We start from the raw sequence: 20,766 nt of genomic DNA, 5'->3' as shown, positions 1-20,766 counted from the left end.
CCATGCAGGTTCCAATAGGTCTTCTGCAGTATTTGTGATGGGGATGCAGTTCAACAGATGATTCATTCAGAAAAGTCTACCTTCTGCCACTTTTGCAAATGATCAACCAGAAGTCAAGTTATTTGTTGCTCTTACAACTAAGATCAAGACTTACAACTAGGACAAGACTTTTGTCAGGTAGTGTAAATTGTTAATAATAAATAGATTGAGGGATACTAAGAAGGCTCATGTTTAACTTAAAACAAGGAGTAAGCAAATGATTCTGAATTACTAAAGTATTAATGTTTAAATTAAATTGAATTAAATGTTTTATCTCTCAGTGTAAGTGATTCATCCAGGCCAAATGCACTCTCTCTGTAAAACTGATCTCTGTCACTGATTGGTCTTTATTCATTTTTACTAATGCCACTAACTAAATGCCTGATTGTCAATTGATCTTACAAAACATCACACCCTTGTCACGTAATGCCAGTCTATGAGGAAAATGTCAAGCTCAGCACATTTTGAAATGTTTTTTATCTCATGCGTTATGATGCACCATAGGTTAAGAGTAGGCTTTTTTGTTCACCAAATAAATCACATATTCAGTACCTGAGATAGTTGGGTTTTTTTGTTAAAGAAATACAACCTGGTCTGAACTGGTTGGTTGGGAGAAAAGCATGGCTTAGATGGAGAAGGTATTTTATCATTATGTGCTGCTGTGTTTCATCACTCTGGTTAAGACTCGATGTTACATGTGTTATTCACTCATTTAATGTTAGAAGTTCTGCAAAAGGAGAATTGGGTATTGTCATCATTTGCAATTCACAAACTAAAATTTAACAGAGAAGATTTGATGTGTGATGGGTATTTATAAAAAGATCTCATAAATAATTGAATGAAAATAAACCTCGCCGGATTTAAAACACACAGACACACAGGGGACTTAATGAGGTATTGGTCATTTTTATTTTCTGTATCCTTCCTTGATGTTTGATTCAACAGAGATCAGATAGCATTGCTCTCTTTCCCCACTTCCACAGGCCATGAACATTTTTATATCATTATTCATATGTGAGCCCTGAAATACCTTCTTCCAGAGAACGTATTTTTCTCAATAGTTGTTTTTTCTCTCTCTTCCAGCAAATCCAATTATGCCTATCTGATAGATAACCTTCAAACCCTGATTCCAGTATAACGGATGTCAACAAATCACTCGTCACCCCATCATTCACTAAACAAGACGTTCCTGTCAATGTGTTGACTGCATTTCTGTTCATCCGTGTCTCTTTCATCCAACCCACACAGGGAGTTTCACTGCTTCAGACTTTAAATGGACAGATTTTGCATAGCAGGATTCTCCTGGGGTCCGTCTTTACTGAGATGTTCTTCCTGATTATCTTGTTTTCCTTTTAATGAGTGTTTGTTCTCTGCTAATCATTTTGGCACAAGGCAACAAGATGAAATGCAATGTGTGGAAATGAAATTAAATAACATCTTTCGATTAAGTTGCAGATATTCGTTTTGTGACGTTCTTTGAAATTTGAACAAGTAACGTAAACGATGTGTACTCTATAAAACAAACCATTTTCTGCAGCTCTCTTTGAAGCTTGGCTTGTAAATCGAACACATTTTATAAAGTGCCGCGGTCTGTTTACTTGTTTATTATGAGGGCTGTAAGAAATCTTGCGTTTCTCTGCTATTCTACAGGCTCAGATCTGCAGGTGTGCCAGCCAAAAGGCCTGACTTGCTGTTCTCGCAAAATGGAGGAGCGTTACCTGCTTATTGCCAAACAGAATATGGAGTCTAGCCTTCAGGCCACCAGCGCTCAGCTCAAAGGGCTCATCATCCAGAATGCTGCCCTCTTTCAAGGTGAGTTTCTGCTACATTTCTGTTTGTGAAGCCATTTTTGGGTACATTTCTGTCATGAGTTAACCCCTTAGCATCCCCTTGGGCGGAAAGCTGGAATGCTTAGAATCAAGAACACATTAATTCTAACCACACTCTCAGAAATGTACGAAAACTGTCACTGGGGTGGTACCTTTTTAAAAGGTACACTTTTAAACTTAAAAGAGCATGTATTAAAACCGAAAGGATCCATAGTGGTATCTTATGGTAACTCTTATGTGTTGTTGGGGATGTTTTCATCCACTCTGGGGTGGTTTTGAACGTTATTTTGGCCATAACTTTCAGCTAGCAGAATGGTGACAAACATTGTTTTTGGTGACAAGTCTTATTTTGACACATATTTTGAGAAAATGCTTTGAATTGTTTTTTTGTTCAATTTCAATGATGCACTCTGGGCAAATTACTACCCTTTTGTTAGTTTTGTGCAGCATAAGATTTTCATATTTTCTCCATAATTTACTGTTGGTAACTGTTTTTGCTCCATTTTTTTTATTGCAAAACCATGACATCATATAATCAAGCATTTTTGATTGTTGGTGGTTTTCCCTGTTGGTAAGAGGTAAATTTTGTAATTTTGCTGTTGATCATCAGTTGGCACCATTAACCTTTTAGATAGACTTGTGCAAAAAAGTTTAGATTTTAAGTTGTATATATTATATTGAGTATAACAGCAAATTAAAGTGTATGTTTGTGAGTGTGTCAGAGTGTGAGAGTGACCTTTGCGCACTTACCTTGGTGCGTCTGAAGCTCTCAGAACTACATGGAGTAAGCAAAAACAAAGACTGTGTATTTATGCACCGGCTGCCTTTTGATGTTGAGAAGTACAGATTAAACAAAAACAAGGTAAGTGGTGTCATGGCTTTGCATTCTAAGAATGTGGTTATAATGGAAGCCAATAGGGCAAAAACAGCCACGAACAGTAAATTAGGTAGAAAAAAATGAAAATTTTCTGCTGCACAAAAACTTACAATATATCAAAGGAAATGTTGGTACTAATCTTTTACATGTCCAAAACTGTGATAAAAGGTAAAAAAAAAAGTCCACAACTACTTTTTTATATTAAAAATAAGTAATTTTGAGTGTTTTTCCCCACTAAATCAGTGACACAATTTATTAATTTGTCAAATAAAGGGTTAAAATCCTGTATTTGAGAAAAATAATTAGTAGTTTTGATCAGGACTGAGGTTGATTAAAAGATTTATCTGATGCATTTTTACAGCAGTTAAATTCAGTGGATGTTTATTTGGATGTAAATTTAAATAGTGCACAAGCGTTAAAGGAACATATTAGTAACTAAATAATATAAAAAATTACTTTTTGAAGGAGTACCACCACAGTGACAGCTTTTGTACTTTTATTTCTGAGAGTGAACATTAATGAAAACCAGTGTTTTTAGTTTGGTAAATATTTGCCCCATAATGGGTTGTATTGTTATTGAAATACTACATTTTTTCTGTGAAAATTTGTCATCATATTGCTTATTGATGTTGTTTGTGGTTCTTGCTTGCCATATATGCTTGTGTAGGACTATGAGACTGTCTAATCTAGATAGATTTAAAAACAGTGTTTTGTCAGTGTTTGTGTCCACACTTTCATTTTCAGTTGTTTCCAAAAAGATGAAAATGCTTTTGTCTATGTACTGTGCATGCATTAAGACATAAGATGCTTTGACATGGATGATTTCTCCTTAAAATATTTCAGCAATATTTCAAGCACAGAATTTTATAAATGGACCAACAGTGAGGTGGAGTTGTTGCTGTGAGTTACACAGAAAGTTGCAAAAGCGATCAAGAATATATACACTTGGAGATGTACCAAAACAACAGCTATGAATGAACATTCTGTGGATTTTGAAGAAGAACAGTCTGGAGCAGGGGTGGGCAAACTCGGTCCTGGAGGGCCGGTGTCCTGCACAGTTTAGCTCCAACTCTGATCAAACACACCTGCTTATAGATAATTAGTGATCTTTGAGACACTTATTAGCATGTTCAGGCGTGTTTGAATAAAGTTGAAGCTAAACTATGCAGGACACCGGCCCTCCAGGACCGAGTTTGCCCACCCCTGGTCTGGAGCATGTATAAACTGACTTTAATCTTTAACAATTTCATCCAAACGGTGAGCATCTAAAATCCCCGATGTACAATGTCCTCCACCATTTTAGCTGAATTGGTTAGCTGTATGCATTTTAGCTGAATGACTAAAACATGTCATTGTTTTTGAAAGCCTCCATTTTAAAAAAACAGCGTTTGGAGTATGCCTTTAAAAATACACTTTAAAATGTTGTTTCAGTGTTGACAGAAAGCCAAAATGGAGAGAAAATTATGTGTTTTTAAATGAAAATATATTAGTGTGCTCATGGCCTAATACTGGGGTAAAGTGATTAGCAGAGTTTGTGGTCAGTCATTGTCTGGTTTCATAGCAAGATGACTTGTAGTTAAAAACCAATTGTGTGCAGATTGCATTATCAGTTTGCTTTATTTGGTTTTGCATAAACAAGTCTAGTATTTTTCATTGTAACTTCAATGTGTCAATACTTTGTGTCATCATTTCCATTCATTTTAAGCTTTACAAAACTGCTTTGTGCTTTATACTGCAAACTATTATTTCAAACAATGTTATGAAAATGTGTTGTTGTAATAATGTAAACTCTGGCACAAATAATTTAATAGTTTACAGTTATTTTCTATGTCCTTGTAGCAGCTAATAAATTGTTAGTTTTGCACATTCACAGAAAAGAGCTTACTTCTGCATTGCAAAATAAGGATGCACAGAAGAATGCACAGACACGTTCAGTAATTTTCATTGCAAAATGAATGGATTGGCTAATCGGCAGCCCAGGATGATTTTCCCTTACTGCGACAGAAATCTAAAAAAAATGCTGTTCTGCATCATACAGTAAAATCCTGATATTAATATGGAATATGCATTTAGTTCAATGTTGGGTCTTCCAGTTCTTTTACATACATGCTGTTGCTTTTTAGTAGTCTAAAACTACTCAGCAAACAATTTTGTGTTTGATAAACGTCTAATAAGGGACGCGGATTTAGCATGGGCTGAGGGGACATGTAATTTACTCTAAAAATGTTACATTTTTTTCATCTTTAACTTGGTCATAGTGTTAAATAACATTCTCTACTCGAGTTGTTCTACCCCCAAAACTCATACAAACATTGTGATTGGCTGTGCCTTTCCCGTCTTTCAGATGAGACATTAAACCGAGGTCCTGACTCTCTGTGGTCATTAAAAATTCTTTGGCACTTCTCGTAAAGAGTAGGGGTATAACCCCGGTGTCCTGGACAAATTCCCTCCATCTGCCTTTACCCATCATGGCCTCCCAATAATCCCCATCTACCAAATTGCCTCTATTACTGTCTCTTAACTCCACCTGTAGCTGGTGTGTGGTGAGTGTACTGGCGCTGTTGTCCTGTGGCTGCCGTCGCATCATCTAAGTGGATGCTGCACACTGGTGGTGGTGTGGAGAGGCCCCCCCCCCCCCCACTCATGATTGTGAAGTGGTGCTGTGCATGGCCATATATGATAAATGCGCTATATAAATACACATACTTCCTGTGCAAGAATATGTGTGAGGTGAGTGGCGCACACATGAGGATGGTGGCAGCAAAATAAAAGGTGGACATGAGGAGCTTTTTTTTTTTTTTTATAAAGTGTAAGTCACAAACTCAAGTTTGCTACTGAAAAAGTCCGTCATAATAATGGTAACATATTATTATTAATGCTAGTGTTATAGCAGACTGATATATGACAAACCTACGCCCTTGCGTCTAATAGACATCTAAACACAGACAACTTGGCTAAAACAAGGCTAAACTTGAGCTGTCAGTCTAAAAATCTAATAGATGTCTAATAGCCCAAAACTAAACTAAATTCATGCATTATTAACCCATATCTGCCAATATTTCCATTTTTCCCAGGAGTCTCCTGTATTTCAGACCCATCTCTCGCCACCCTCCCCTTTTGTTATTTCTCCCGGACAACTTCTGTAATTTTACCCACCCCCCCTACCCCCACAGTCCTCAGCCTTTTGGTACAGTCTATGACATCCCCGGATCGCCAACTTTGGTATAATATCCAATCAACCTGGTGCATAGTACAGTTAGCTTTGTTATTCAGACAACTCACCCCCGACACCTACACATTCCCATATGTAGAAAGTCTCGTAGTCCTACACAAGCATATATGGCTAACAAGAACCACAAACAACAGCAAAAACATACATGCATCTTTAGGTGCAGTCACATTTTTTAGTGCCTGATAAATTATCACAGACAAAATGCAGTAATTTCAATAATTTAGTTGTCAAATAGACAAACTAGACAGACTTTATATGTGTAGTCATTCATTTCTGTTCATTTGATGACTAGTCTAGTTTTGGCCTATTCTTAGACATCTGTTAGATTTTCACTGACAGCCAAAATGTAGCCTTGTTTTAGCTAAGACGGCTATGTTTAGACCTCTATTAGACATCTATTAGACGTTTTTTATAAACAAAAAATGCTTGCTGGGTACTCTTCTCAGCAGTGATAAAATGCTACTGTATGTTGGTATATTTGTATCACACAGAAACTGACTTACAAACTATGATTTTAATTGTTTCATATACTTCAAAGTGAAAATGATTCCCTAATTGTGTAACTGGGAAATTGAAACTGTTTTAAACGAGGACTGGCATATACGCAGACTGATAATTGGATCATCCTGACTGGTCAATTTAATGAATCGTGTAATTTTCCATGAGTGGTCGCCCTCCGCTAGTCGTGTTGCGCTAACAACATTAGCATGGTGAATCTGTCCAGCTCCTGTCTGTTCAGGCAGGCGCTTCCATGCTAATTGCTTCAGCACTAGGCCTGAGAGAAACTCTCAAACAGCCTGCAGAATTTCTCCAAATGTGCTCTTGTCTTGGGGTCCCATGGGGGAATTTGCGAGCGGGCCTTGTTGCAATCTTCAGTGCTGCTCTCCCTATTGCTTTTGATTCTTTTGTAGTTTTGGCGGCTGACACAGATCAAAGGGCTCGGCATCTTCCATCCCTTCCCATCAGCCCCTACTACTACACACACACAGAGACAGACACACACACACACACACACACACTGCGAGCTGCGCCAAAGAAGTGGCTCTTTGAAGTCGACTTCGCCAAACAATTGTAGAAGTTAAGAGGCTCTGTCGCAGGGACTTTTTCAGGGCATGGAGTGATGAGCAGTTTTTTGGGTCCCCTCATATCGTGTTTAGTCACAGTGTGTCTCTCTTGATTCATGTCAATGGCTCGGTTAAAAGCCTCTAAAATCTTAAACCGAATCAGCCTGTGGGTGACATAAGGGAGAGATGAGGGATGTGAGGACGTTTTTGAAGACTTCGCTTTGTGATTCGGATTGTTCCGAAACATAGGCAAAAAATTGTCTGAAAATAGGATAGCAGAGCATGTCATACAGTAATGAGTAGCATGTAATACAGTTTGATATGAGCTTTACCGGATTGAGATGTTGACAATTTGAGATGACACCTGTTAATGATTTCATCAGGTAATGGTGATCTATTTATGATTTACGCATTATTACCCTTACTAAGTAAGTAATTGCGAAGAGCAATTTAAAATAGAGTATATGTAAATACAAATATACATATGATAATTTTAATATAATAATATATTATTAATAATTTATAATAATATATCATTTATTAAAGAATATAATTATTTTTAAATAGTTCAGTATTATGAAATAACTAATACTACTACTGTTATTACAACTAATAATGGTAATATATTTAACACAGGAAAAAAATACAAATTATATTTAATTAAAAAATGTGTAAGAACTTACTGTTGTCAGTAGATTTAAAAATCATTCTGAATACAAACTTGAGAATGTTGTTGCGTTATAAGCACATTATAAGTGATTCAAGCAGATATTTCACTGTCGATGTATGTTCAGCTGCCGACATAAAAATACCTCACAGTGCTGTGTATCAGTTTAGATATTTAAATAATTACAACACATTATTATGGTGTGATCATAAACCATGGCTGTGTCCAAAAGCTTTGGAAGCTGCCTTGTTGCTTCACTACCCTGTCAGACAGTGATTTTGGAGATACCTCATGACAGATTTCAGACAGACTTCTGAGACAGCATAATGATTTAATTACGCACAACTAAATAGACAGAGCTTTTCACTAAGTGAATATTTGCTTACCGCAATATTATCACAGTCATCAGCTGGAGTGCCCAGAAGACACACTAGAGGGCACCTCTGCCACTCACCCAGACCATACGTACCATCATACTTTGCACCTCACACCTGATAACACTTTCCTGGACTAATTAATTGATTGCCTCTGCACCTGTTCACAATCATCTGCTCTATGTGAGACACTGATTGTGTCTATACTTTCCTGCTAAACAATATGTTAAAAACAGTATGGGAGCTGATTAGTATGTCTGAATTCATAGCATTTGAAAAACAGTATGCGAGAAGTACATGATTACTTATTTCTTCCGGCGAGATTCTAAAGTGAGCATCCAAAGGACACTACGCTATCCCATGATGCCACGTCAAAAAATTCATGAATGTGAGTGAAGTGATGCAACTGACCTAAGTAGGTCATGTCATAATGGCGGATGTTGTTGGTCTGAATTCCATTCGTACTACATAAAACATACTTTTCTAATGGTCGTGTGGTAAATTCAAATTTAAATGCAGTACCTACTCAAATAGTAGGCAAATTCAGACGTATCTGTAAAATCTTCTGTAAAATACAAGAGCATTGCACAGAGGTATGGTTTCAAATGCAGATTTGTTGAGAATGGTCGAACAGGAAAAGTGCAAAGAATGATGGTACGTGTAGTTTGGGTGAGTGGTAGAGGTGATGTTTGGAATGCCCTCTTGTGTGTCTTGTAGTCACTCCAGCTAGTGACTGTGACAAATACAAAAGTCTCACTAGAAATCCCATCAAATGTGGAAAATGTTACACAAAACATGCATTTAAATACAACATGATACTCGAGCGGTGCTTTGAGATGTTTATTTTTTTTTAGCTCAACTGTCAGAAATGAAACGCACATGATTGTTGGATATCGAAGGCAGCTAAGGAAAAATCTTAATTGCCTTCTGAATTTATTTAGAAGGTACCTCCAGAAACAAGAATAAAGCTAATTTTGATTTGGACATGCTTTGATGCCTTCAAAAGGCAGCATTTAGAGCTTTTGGATACACCCCAGGCTTAAAAAAACAAACAAAATAAAAATAAATAAATAATAATATATATATATATATTATATATATATGTATATATATGTATGTATGTATGTATGCATGTATGTATGTATATATATATATATATATATATATATATATATATATATATATATATATATATATATATATATATATATATATAATTATTATTATTTATATATTTATTAAACGAAACATTTCATTAATTAATGGCATTTAGCACTCCCTCCCCCCTGACATTTTTGCCCTAGTGTGCATCATTTTCATTTGATCATCTGAAATCTCACACTGAGTACATTTACATGGGCACCAACAATCTGATTTTAATAAAATTAAGATACTCTGATTAAGAGTCTGCCATGTAAACAGCGATTTGATTAATTTAATCTGATTAAGGTCATAATCAAACTAAACAGTAATTGAATTGAGATATGTAGAGAATGCTGATTTAAGTCGCGACAGGATATTCCATACACGCATGACTGTTTGTCGCTATTCTTTGCATCTACAGAGTCAGTAAAGGACCACAGACACCCGGAACACGAATCTATTTTTTTCAACTAGTTAAAGTAAAAAAAAGAAAAAAAAAAAAGAAACACCCGAAATTACATGAAACTCTGGAGAAAATGTGGATAACGTGGTGATGCAATGACGTTAATCGAATTATGTGCTACAACATGTAAAACGGGATCATGAAAGAAACATACAAAAAGCAGCTCATGTAAACACCTTAATCATAATATTGTCTTAATTAGATTAAGGCAAATAATTCTATTACTGATGTCCATGTAAACATAGTGTTCAGCAGTGAACCATGTGTATATGTTTTAACATTATAAAAGGCATTTTGATCTAGCAGACAATGTACATTACATGTTCATCTAGATCATGTTTGCTCAATACCCGGTATTTCTGCCAACCGCCGAACTGGTGTTTCACAAAATGCAGGAGGGAATCATTTTTGAGTTAAATGTTAATCACTGGTGGAAAACCAGGTCAGTGAGGTGTTTTGGTCTCGCATGCCATTCAGATTGACAGACAACTGTAATTCGTGTTAGCGGGATGGAGTGAGATCTGCAGAGCCACACTGAGCTGCTTTAGGAAAGGTATACTGCATGTAAATGACACCGGCTCTTTTTGTTTGCAAACAAATTAACAGGTAATCCTCATTTCAAAGACCTTAATATAAAAAGCGAGTCATGCTTAATTTATCCATTTTCTCATCCTCCGATCCAGCCTTGAAAGCCACGCTTTAGGTATTGATGTGTGTTTGCGCAATGAATTCTGGGTGAACGTGTCTGCTGCATATCAAATTGTTCCCAAAATAAGATAAAAGTCAACTTTATTTGTAGTGCCTTTTCCAACCAATAGCAGCTTATCATAAAACTACAAAGAACAGAGGAGCAAATAAGTGTGATACTTTGAAACGCAAACAAGACACACACAATAAAAGTAAGTCTGTGAATATTGCTTTAGGACATGACTTGTAAATGAAAGATATGGAAAGTGCATTGTAAAATGTTGTTTACTGCTTGAAATATCAGCGTCTTATGAAGACTGAGCCTCAAAAGTCTTTGGATTTTGGCTTTCAACAGGGGGTCCGTGGCAGGGCTGTAGGGGGTCTGCAAATTATTGTTTGATTTAAAGCAGACTTTCTTGAAAAAGAAAATGCGTGTTAAGTAAAAAATACAGTATTATTCAGGGATAGTTGAGCAGCAAGTTTCATTTCATTGCCCTTGCCAAATTGCTTATTAATTTGTTGGAATGTGTATATAGGGTTATTTTGTGCAGTTGAGAAACTAAATTAGGACATTTTATTAAAAACTACAAATATAGTTAGTGCATCATTTATTTTTTGTCATTTCATGCACATAGAAATCCTATAAAATGAAAGCATCTACTTTTATTTCAGATTCTGAGACTGTCTCTAGTTTTAACCCAATCATATCTTTAGTAGCATAAACAATAGAGTAGCTCCCAAGCTACGTTTCAAGCACATGTTCGAAAATTGGCACACACATCAAACATGCCAATACCTACAAAAAAGTCTCTTGGAGCAAAATCTCAAACCCAACAAGAAGTCAGATATTTTTAATTTCCTTTGCTGAAAAAGTACAGTTTTTGGTATTTCCAGGCGTTGTACTTGAACAAACTCTTCCTAGGGATTTTATCGGATCAACACCAAAATGAGGTATTGTTACCTAAAGGCCTTGGCAATGATACATCTTTCGTCGAAGGGCTTGTCCATGGGGGCCTCACAAACTTTGTTTTGCCATAAAACTGGAAATTGTTATAACTCAGACATGCATTGTCTGATTTGCCTCAAAATCCACACGTTTGATAACAGTCCTGAACATGTTTACATGCCAATATCCAGTTACAGAGATAGTACCACCTGCTAGCAACAGGAAATGACATGTTTTACACTATAGCAAACTCCTACAAATTTTTATCAAATCAAATCCAAGTTTTGTCAATCTAATCCAAAGGCCTTTGTGATGTTAAATTGTGAAGATCTAGAGTTTTCATTACACACAATGTCAGATCTGACTGAAAATTTACAGGTTCGATGAGATTCCTCTCCTGAAGACATCTGCATGCAACATTGAGTCACAGTTATAGCACCACCTGCATTGCGTGCATTTACAACAGTCTTTGTGGTCAACATGTGCACTGTAATCTCAGCAAATACTTTCTTCACAGACGCAAGACATGTATCAAAATAAATCTTGAAATCTGTGCTTGTAAATGAACTTGAATATGTACTCTTGAAAATTTTTTTTTTGCTTTTGTTATCTGTATGAAACGAACGCAAGGTACAGTCCGTCCTATCAAACGCACATTACATGACAGCAACTACTTGAATGCCCACAAACTTATAAACAGAGTCACGGTCGTTTGTGGAGGAGATTCGCCATCAAGACCAAGTTGTGAATTACTTCAGAAGAACAACACAATCTGACGCATTATTCAGATGATACTGTGTAGAACGGCAATAAAAGGAGGTTGGTGTCATGATCTCATTCCTTTCAAGTGTGCATGCGCATTAGCTTGGACAACCTGAAAAAATGCTTCAAATGTTTACAAACAAAACTTATGAGATGAATGATGTTTAATATATTCCATTTATGTATATAATCGTAAGCTTGGCAAACAGTTTTGGAGATTTTTATGTTTTCCCATTCAGACATAATGCCCAAGCATACTGCCCAAGAGGCATTTTGAAGATGGCCGCTGAGTGGTATGACTTGCCTTAAAGTGACTTTGATACTATATAACTGCAGGTTGACCATTTATATATAATGACCACCCCATACACAACTTTTTAACTTTTCTGATATTAGCCCCTTTCAAACTGGTCTTTATGTGTGAACAGGCCCTTTTTGAAAATACCGGTAAATTCGTTCTGGCTATTTTCCGAAAGAGATTACCAGTAATTACCAGTAATAAAAATTACCAGTAATTTGCCGGAATGCTGCTCTGTGTGAACGCAGAAGAAAGATTGCCAGAAAGAGCGTGTTCACATCTAGAACGCGCTGACATGAGACGTCTACTTTAGCCAATCAGAACATTCAGATGCATTTACATACGCGCTGTTTATGAAGATAAAAGCTTTTGAATATTTTTCCAGACACATTTAGCTGCCAGCTGTGGAAAAAATGATCGATAAAATGCTCATGATAAACCGCTGTTTGTTTACCTTCAAGCTCTAATGCATGTGCACATGAAGCAGCCGGTGAGCGCCAGCACACACACATATTATGTACGTCTCGACGTGTGAAAGCGTTCCTCCATATGTTTTCGTCGAAGTTTTTCACAGTACTGATCCATTCACAGAGTTTGTAAAGTAGTCAAATGTTTAGAAATACAAGCGCAGCTGTTTAAAGGTCATTTTTGGTTGATGTCAGAATTTACCGGCATTTTGGAATAGATGTGTAAATGGTCTTCTCCGGAAATCTTCTGTAAAATCCTCGCCTGTGTGAACAGCGCTTTTTTTAAGTAACCGGTAAAGTCGTTCTGGAAGGTTTCCGGATATTTACCAGTATCACTGTGTGAAAGGGACTTTTGATTGTAATGTAATAATGTGCACCTTTTGTAAAGCTTTGAAATAATAGCTACTGTCAATAGTGCTATACAGATAAACTTGAACTGAATTGAACTGAACTTCTGTACCAAAGATTGTGGAGCCTCAGCCCACACCCTTAGCTATTACATCATCGCCCCTGACCAATTGAAGTTTGAAGGTGTTTACCAGTTGGAAAGTTGGATTTTAAACATCTGAAAGTCCACGAAATACTTTTTATTTGGCCTAATATAGTTCAAAAATATATTACGCCAAGTTTATTGGGTGCTTTACACTTTAAACCTGGGATAAACCATGCCAGTGTCAAAGAACTTCATCAGTTCTGTTTTTTCCCTTTGTGGAATGACAGTAGAGAATACTGCCACCTGCAGGTATGGAAAGCTTTTTTTGTCATGCATCTAGATAAAATGCATGATGAACCAAACAAGGGATGATAGCAGACTGAAACGAGAAAGATGTATTTTCCATACCTGCAGGTGGCAGTAGTCTGTATTGACCTTCCACACAGGGAAACCAGAACTAGTGCTGCCGTGAACTGTAAACTAAAGACCATTTGCCTACCATCTTCACAGTAGTTTGTCAATAACCACAGAAAGAGTTGTTTATGCAAATTTACCAGATAATCTGATCGTTATTTATCATATAATTTACAAAGATTTAACAAATGTGACAAAAGGACAGCCAACTTCTATCCATTCCCACTTGTAATCCATCATTTGCTTAGTTTCATGACTTCAGTGTATGTTCTCATGCTCTGATTCATGTCTGAACAGCCAATCAGAGCGCTCTGTTTAAAGGATGGCAGATGCCGATTCTACATGCTGAATTGTGCAAACTCCCTCAGATTATGAGGCTGACAGACCCCTACAGACAGCCTGACCATTAGGGCTAGATTTACTCCTCACTTCACCACTACTTTTCAGACTCATGGATAAGCAAGTCATATTACATCACCCCCCAGCATCCCTCAGCTAGACGTCTGCTTGCTGTAGATGTTGTATCAGCTTGGTTTGTTTATTCCCTGCTTCTATTTCTCAATGAGCCACTTCATCCACTGCCACGATGAGTAATCAAAGGTTATTTCAGTCGACGCTGCATGTCCAATTCTCATCCCAACCTTGTTAGTGCTGCTCGATCGTAAGTGCCTTAGGCGTCTGTCTTAGTTTCAATCTTCTTTCCCCCCCGCATCATCCCGCTTTTTCCCGGCACACTCCTCTCTAATGCTACCCGCTCCGCTCTCTCTCCGGAGTCATTTAGCTCTTTGTCGAAGTTTCACCATAACCCAATAACGTGGAGCCGGACCGGCCATGAAAGCCATCTGAAGTTGTTTACTCACCGCCTGGGGCGAATTTAATAACTTAATGATGGTTAGAAATGTCTGTGCCATCTCGCAAACAAGCCCTTTGTGCCTCGTTTGCTTGATGAGTGAAAATATACTTGCCATCACTGCATCTTTCTCGCGTGATTATAATTAGTTTTCCCTCTCAGGCTCTGTAGATATTTATGGCTGGTGTCGTAGGGGCTCGTCGGGGTCTTTGGTGCACCACTGAATCTGTAGCGACTGATCCAGACTGGTGTAATCCTCAAAGTGAGCTCTCTTCCCAGCCTCTGTGCAGTGGTTAAGAGACCAGAAGCTCAGAGGGTAAGGAACAGCTTAGAGAGCGACTTTGTTTCTGAAGAGAGATTCAGTCGAGACTGAGGAGTCCCAGCAGAGACACACACACACACATACTACTTCATTAGAGTTTGTTTAGGATGAGCGCTAACTATAGTGCAGTTAGTGAAGCACTTAAGTGCCTTATATTCCATCAGTTTATATGTTGCTCTGAGAGTTAAGCACTGCTCTGTAATCGGCCAAGAGCTCTGAGGTGCATGGTTAAAGGAAGTGGATTAAGTAAGAATTATTTAATGAAAGTAATGTGGGCATTGTTTTTTCAGAAAGAGCTTTGTATTTTTGGATGCTATTGAGCAATATAGGGTGTGTTTTTTTTCTTTTTTCTTCTTTTTTATTCCATGTTGGCCGAATACTATATATTGCATTTTTAAATATGTTTGTATTTTTAGTGATTAAATGTTTTTTTTTTGGTGATATCTGTATTTATTTTATATTTGTTTGCTTTTTCAGCATTTGCCATTTTAGTTTAAGGTGCTTTATATTATATTTATTTTATTTTTTAAGATCGCTAATTTCTTTTCCCAGGTGTCAAAAAAACATTTTACTCAAGAAACGTCAATTAAAAGTAAAAGACATTACAGTTCATATCCTTATTTGTTTAGATGCTTTCTGTCATTCAGTTTTGTAGGAAGGGAAAGCAATCAGTTGACTATTATTCAGTAATATAGGTTACTCAGTCATTTATTACTTATTTAAGGTCAGCTAGAAATTATATGGTTTATTCAAATATGTTTTTTTATTACATTATATTTTTAGTTATATTTATTTTATACTTTAAAAATAATAATTATTTTTTAAAGGGCATCTATGATGAAAATCATCTTTTTGAAGCTGTTTGGACAGAACTGTGTGTAGGTAATGTGTGTCCACAGATATAAAGACAATAAGTCTCTTTTTTAAAATTTCCTGACATTAAAATAGGATCCAAATCCCTCCCATTTTGAGGCTGACTGCAACATGTTGTAGGAGTGCAGTTTTCCCAGGCAACGAATTGATTGACAGACGCGTATTAACATGTCTCCATAGTAACATATATAATCATGTCCACAAGACAGGATGTGCACAAAGCAACTGGAATTAAAGAATCTGTTGAGCTCGCTGTGATCATCAGTCATCATCAGATGTGACCAAGAATGAGTTTTGTAAGTTTAAAATGTTTTTACAAGTTTTTAAAACAGTGCATGTTTGCAATGGATTACAGCGATTTTACCGTCTTTATCGCCACAGCCGCATGTCAGTACTATTATAAAAGAAGATGCTTCAATCCCGGTTTGTGGACGTTAAATCAGGTTTATTTTATACATTAACATAACGGATATCCATACAGCAGTGGGTATTAGCAAGTATCCTGTCACATTTGCCATGCAAAAACAGTGCAAAGTTAAATGTGCATCCTGTGTGTGTGCACCGTGTGTGTGCATGTGGCATACATCAAATAATCAGTGGGAAAGTTCTTACTGTAGTATTTCTCACAAACGTTATGCGAAATCTGCTTCGTTCATGTCTGTCCCTGTGCTTTTTATCTGACGCAGCCGAGGTAGAGATTTAGGCACACTCTGCCAGGCACGTGAGAACAGTGGGTGGGGAGAACCAGCATTAAAGGTACAGGCAACAAAAACAGCTACATTGAATTTGCAGCAGAAAATCCCAATATTCTTAAAGGTATAATTAATAATCTGATGAGTGTTTTGAGCTGACACATTCTGGAGACACAAAAGACTTCTCCTAAATCTTGAAAATAGGGTAAAATAGGTGCCCTTTAAGTCAGTTTTAAGGGCTATATTATATTATATTATATTATATTATATTATATTATATTATATTATATTATATTATATTATATTATATTATATTATATTATATTATATTATATTATATTATTAATTTTCATTCATTTTCCTTCAGCTTAGTCCCTGTATTCTTCAGGGGTTGCCACCGTGGAATGAACCACCAACTTATCCATCATATGTTTTACACAGCGAATGCCCTTCTAGCTGCAACCCAGTACTGGGAAACATCCATACACACTCATTCACACACACACTCATACACTACAGCCAATTTAGTTTATTCAGTTCACCTGTACCGGATGTCTTTGGACTGTGGGGGAAACTGGAGCACCCGGAGGAAACCCACACCAACACGGGGAGAACATGCAAACTCCACACAGAACCGAGTAGCAAGCAATTAGTCTAAGCAATCAAAGTAATTTTGGTGCTTTGAAGTCAAATTGCTTTCATTATTTGTTTTTCCTCTATGAAATGATAAAGGCCATTAAGAGGATCATCGGGGTGTCAACATTTTTAGTGGATGTTGTTTACATATAAATATGGATCATGTTTGCTTGATGGCTTCTGAACCCAGGTTAGTTTTCTGTCAAACCTGTAAAATACATGATATTCCTATTAATATGCATAACGCATCAAAACAAACAGATAAAAGCATTTCACGCCAAGTTCAACACGGCATTACAACTCGCTGTGCAGCAATGTGCATCTAGCCATTAACCTCGATGACCATAGCATTAACGTGTAATTGTCGCTAATACATTTGCATGCATCTACACGAGTAAAGCTATGAGCTCTCTGATGATGACAGTAATTACATTGTGAGGTGGCAGACGCTTTGCCTGGTGTTTGTCAATGAGAGCAGTGCATTGGAGCAGGTGATTAGAGTCTGGCTCTGAATTAGCAGATGGTGAAACCTCCTCAATGTCCAAGGGAGAGACACCGAACGGAGGAGAAAATTGGCGGCGAGGAGGAAGGCCAACGCAGGGCAACAGCTCATCATATATTCCTTCATGCAGATACCCAGGTTTCTAATACCCACCCACACCAGCTCGTCTGGCCCAGAAATCTCAAAAATTACCCAACTTCCTTTGTGCCCCAGTTCTGTCAGGAGCATATGCAGAGAGTATACTATTACAAATCCTCCTGCAACATGTTTAAAGCCCCCCATTTACACCTTCAGCTCCTCCCTGACCAGCTTATTCCTGTCTGTCACTTGCTTGGTGTTTGCGGTTGCTTCCCTTGAGGTGCGAGGTTTTTCTTCTTCTTCCCTCCGCTTTGGTTTTAAGCATGCGCTTTTTGTCCTGGGCTCGTGTGTTTCTAATCACCCTCCTGATGTTTGATTTTGGACCCAAATTCTGCGGCTGTCTCTTTGTTGATAGCGTGCCATCCCGTCTGCTCCGCATGGGGCGTATTTGCATTTTCATTGTGGCTGTGGCTTGGGGAATCTTCAATAGCCGGCCGTATTATCACCCCAGAAAGAAAAGAGAAACGCTCTCGGAGAGTTCAATTTAGCGAGAAGTGCGGTACTTCTTTCCAGAGTCTTGCGGTGCTGGAGACAAAGGCTTATTTCTTTACTTTGATGAAGACGTGTTTTATTGTGACTTCGGAGGGCCTGTTGAGTAGCCGTGGAGCGAGGAAAAAGAAATGGGACAAGGAGCAAATGACAAACAATGGGCTTAATGGACATGAATTATACATGTTGCAATCTCTCTCTATTGCTTTGTTTGCATTCTCATATAAACTCCGCCGCCCACTCGTAGATGTGACTATAGAGGGCATTAATGCTGATTTCTTCCTGCAGCCTTGTGACACTATATCAGTGTGGCAGGAGGGTATGTGGGATTTGTTTCTCTCACCTCGTATTCCCTCTGAGACGCTGTTAAACAGTGCTGCATGAAGTACACAAAGTACATAAAAAAACTCAACATATTCTCATTCTGAAAACGTAGCCATATATGCGTTCCTGGAGATCGTGAAATATGTAGCTAGAGCTACATATAGCTGCATTTCGTCTTTAAAACGAACGCTACAGGGCGGTATGATGCCGTTCCTTTTTGTGTTTACCAGCTGACCGTTTACCTTCATATGGACAGCTTTCCCGCTGTTACCAGTTTGTCCAGTAGCTCGACATGTACGTCGGCGGACTTGAGATGCTGAGTGGAGTTGACCGCCATGGGAGTCTGGTGAAGAACGGTTCCAGACAAAAGCAGAAGCCAAAAAATTTAATAAACAAGCAAATAACAGGGTGTGTTAAAATCTGAAAACGTGGTAAAAATCAGGGGGCTTTTCTTTTTCTGGATTGCCTTTCAAAACACTGCGGTTGGGTTTAAGGAAGGTGGTGGGCAGGTCAATCGCTGCTTTTTAAAACACAGTTGGTTGGGTTTAGGGAAGGGGCAGGGTGGGGGGAACTGTCGATTGGTCGGTCAGTCAGTCAGTCAGTTAGTTAACAGCAGCCTCTAGTGGATTTACGTGAGAACAGCAGGCATGAATGGCACTCGCAAGAGAAATTTGAGATCTGAAAAAGCGTACACAGCGGCCTCTGGTGGATTCATGAAAATAAAAAATGCAAAAAAACTTAGCTCCTGGGATTTATTTTACTATCTTCAGAAATTTATATAGGGGTACGTTTTCAGAATGAGCCTGGGCTCTAGTGAAAGTACTAAGTAGTGATTTTAAATCACCAAAGTAGAAGTCCAAAGTACTTCATTTTAAATGTATAAAAAGGGATAGTTCACCCAAAAATGAAAATTCTGCCATTGTTTACTCGTGCTTGACTTTTTCCAAACCAGTTTGAACCCAAAAGATGATATTTTGATCAATGTTGAAAACCTGTAAACATTGACATCCACAGTAAAAAACAAATACCAGGGAAGACAGTGGTTACAGGCTAAAAATTATGATGGTAAATGAGATGCTACAACATTCCTGATGGTCACATGATCTTTTAATTAGAAAAATAAGACATTCATGTGATGATTTATTGTTTTATTTTTTCCTTTTCAATATATATAGCATATACAAAAGCCTTACAGAGATACTTTGAACAATACACATAAACCACATTTTAATATGATCTTAAACAAATAAACATAGTTCCATGTGTTTATACCTTTTGTATACTTTTCATGTAAATGTGTACTCTCACCGTCTCATTTAGGGAAACTCCAGAGATAAAGAAGTTAGGCTATATATCTGAACTGTAAATAATAGTGAGTATAAAATGCTACGCTTTCCTGCTCCTTTATTTAGTCATCATGACATCTGGGATTTTGAGTGAATTCATCCTCAATTTCAAGATCACATCTGGGTTTTTTCAACCATCCTTTGTTCTTGTGGTCTTGAGTATTATAATTGAAGTTTGGTGGATGAAAAGACTTGTGAAGAACACAAGTACAGCCTAGCTCTGAGTGGATCATTTGAATCATTGAGTCATTGACTTGAGTCCAGTTCACAAAAGAATTGTTTAGTGCTATTTACAAATTGATTTATTGATGTTTGAAGCGAAGAGATTTAATAATTACTCATAAGTCATACACTGCTGTCACTTCATAACTTAAAATGAAGGGAAAATAAGTATTGAACACGTCACCATTTTTCTCAGAAAACAAGGTGCTGTTGACCGGATGTTGATAGAAACCAAATAAATCCATATATCCAAAGAAAATAAATCTAATTCATTTACAAATGAAGTTACGTGTAATAAAATGAAATGACACAGGCAAAAGTATTGAACACATGAAGAAAGGGAGCTGTAGAAAGGCAGTGAAAGCCCAGACAGCAGCTGAAATCTTTCAGTAGTTCTTCAGCAACCCTCTGCCCTTCATCATTGTAAATAATATTAGCTGCTTCAGTCCAACATCTACATTAACAGGATGATGAAGGTGAATCCAGGGTGGACACTTTAGCAAGACAATGATCCAAAACACAGCCAACTCTCAAAGGAAACTCTCACATGCTTTCAGAGAAAGAAAATCAAGCTGTAGAATGGCCTAACCAATCAACTGACTTGAATCCAATTGAAAATAAAAATTAAAGATCAGATTTAATAGATGAGACCCACAGAACCATCAAGTTTTATACTC

The 20,766-nt window shown here is 37.4% G+C and overlaps 1 protein-coding gene across 1 annotated transcript in view; it reads left to right on the top strand.

The window, feature by feature from the left end:
* The window catches only part of gpc3 (glypican 3), a 301,002-nt gene that overhangs the window by 23,947 nt on the left and 256,289 nt on the right, over positions 1-20,766 (top strand). The window contains exon 2 of the mRNA XM_056471966.1: positions 1,690-1,851. Within this exon, the coding sequence (XP_056327941.1) occupies positions 1,690-1,851 (162 nt within the window). The remainder of the gene's footprint in view (positions 1-1,689; positions 1,852-20,766) is intronic.

Source organism: Danio aesculapii, chromosome 14 (genome assembly GCF_903798145.1).
Source record: "Danio aesculapii chromosome 14, fDanAes4.1, whole genome shotgun sequence".
Taxonomy (NCBI): Eukaryota; Metazoa; Chordata; class Actinopteri; order Cypriniformes; family Danionidae; genus Danio; species Danio aesculapii.
Note: the sequence above shows the minus strand (reverse complement) of the source record. Positions and strands in the feature narration are given on the sequence as shown.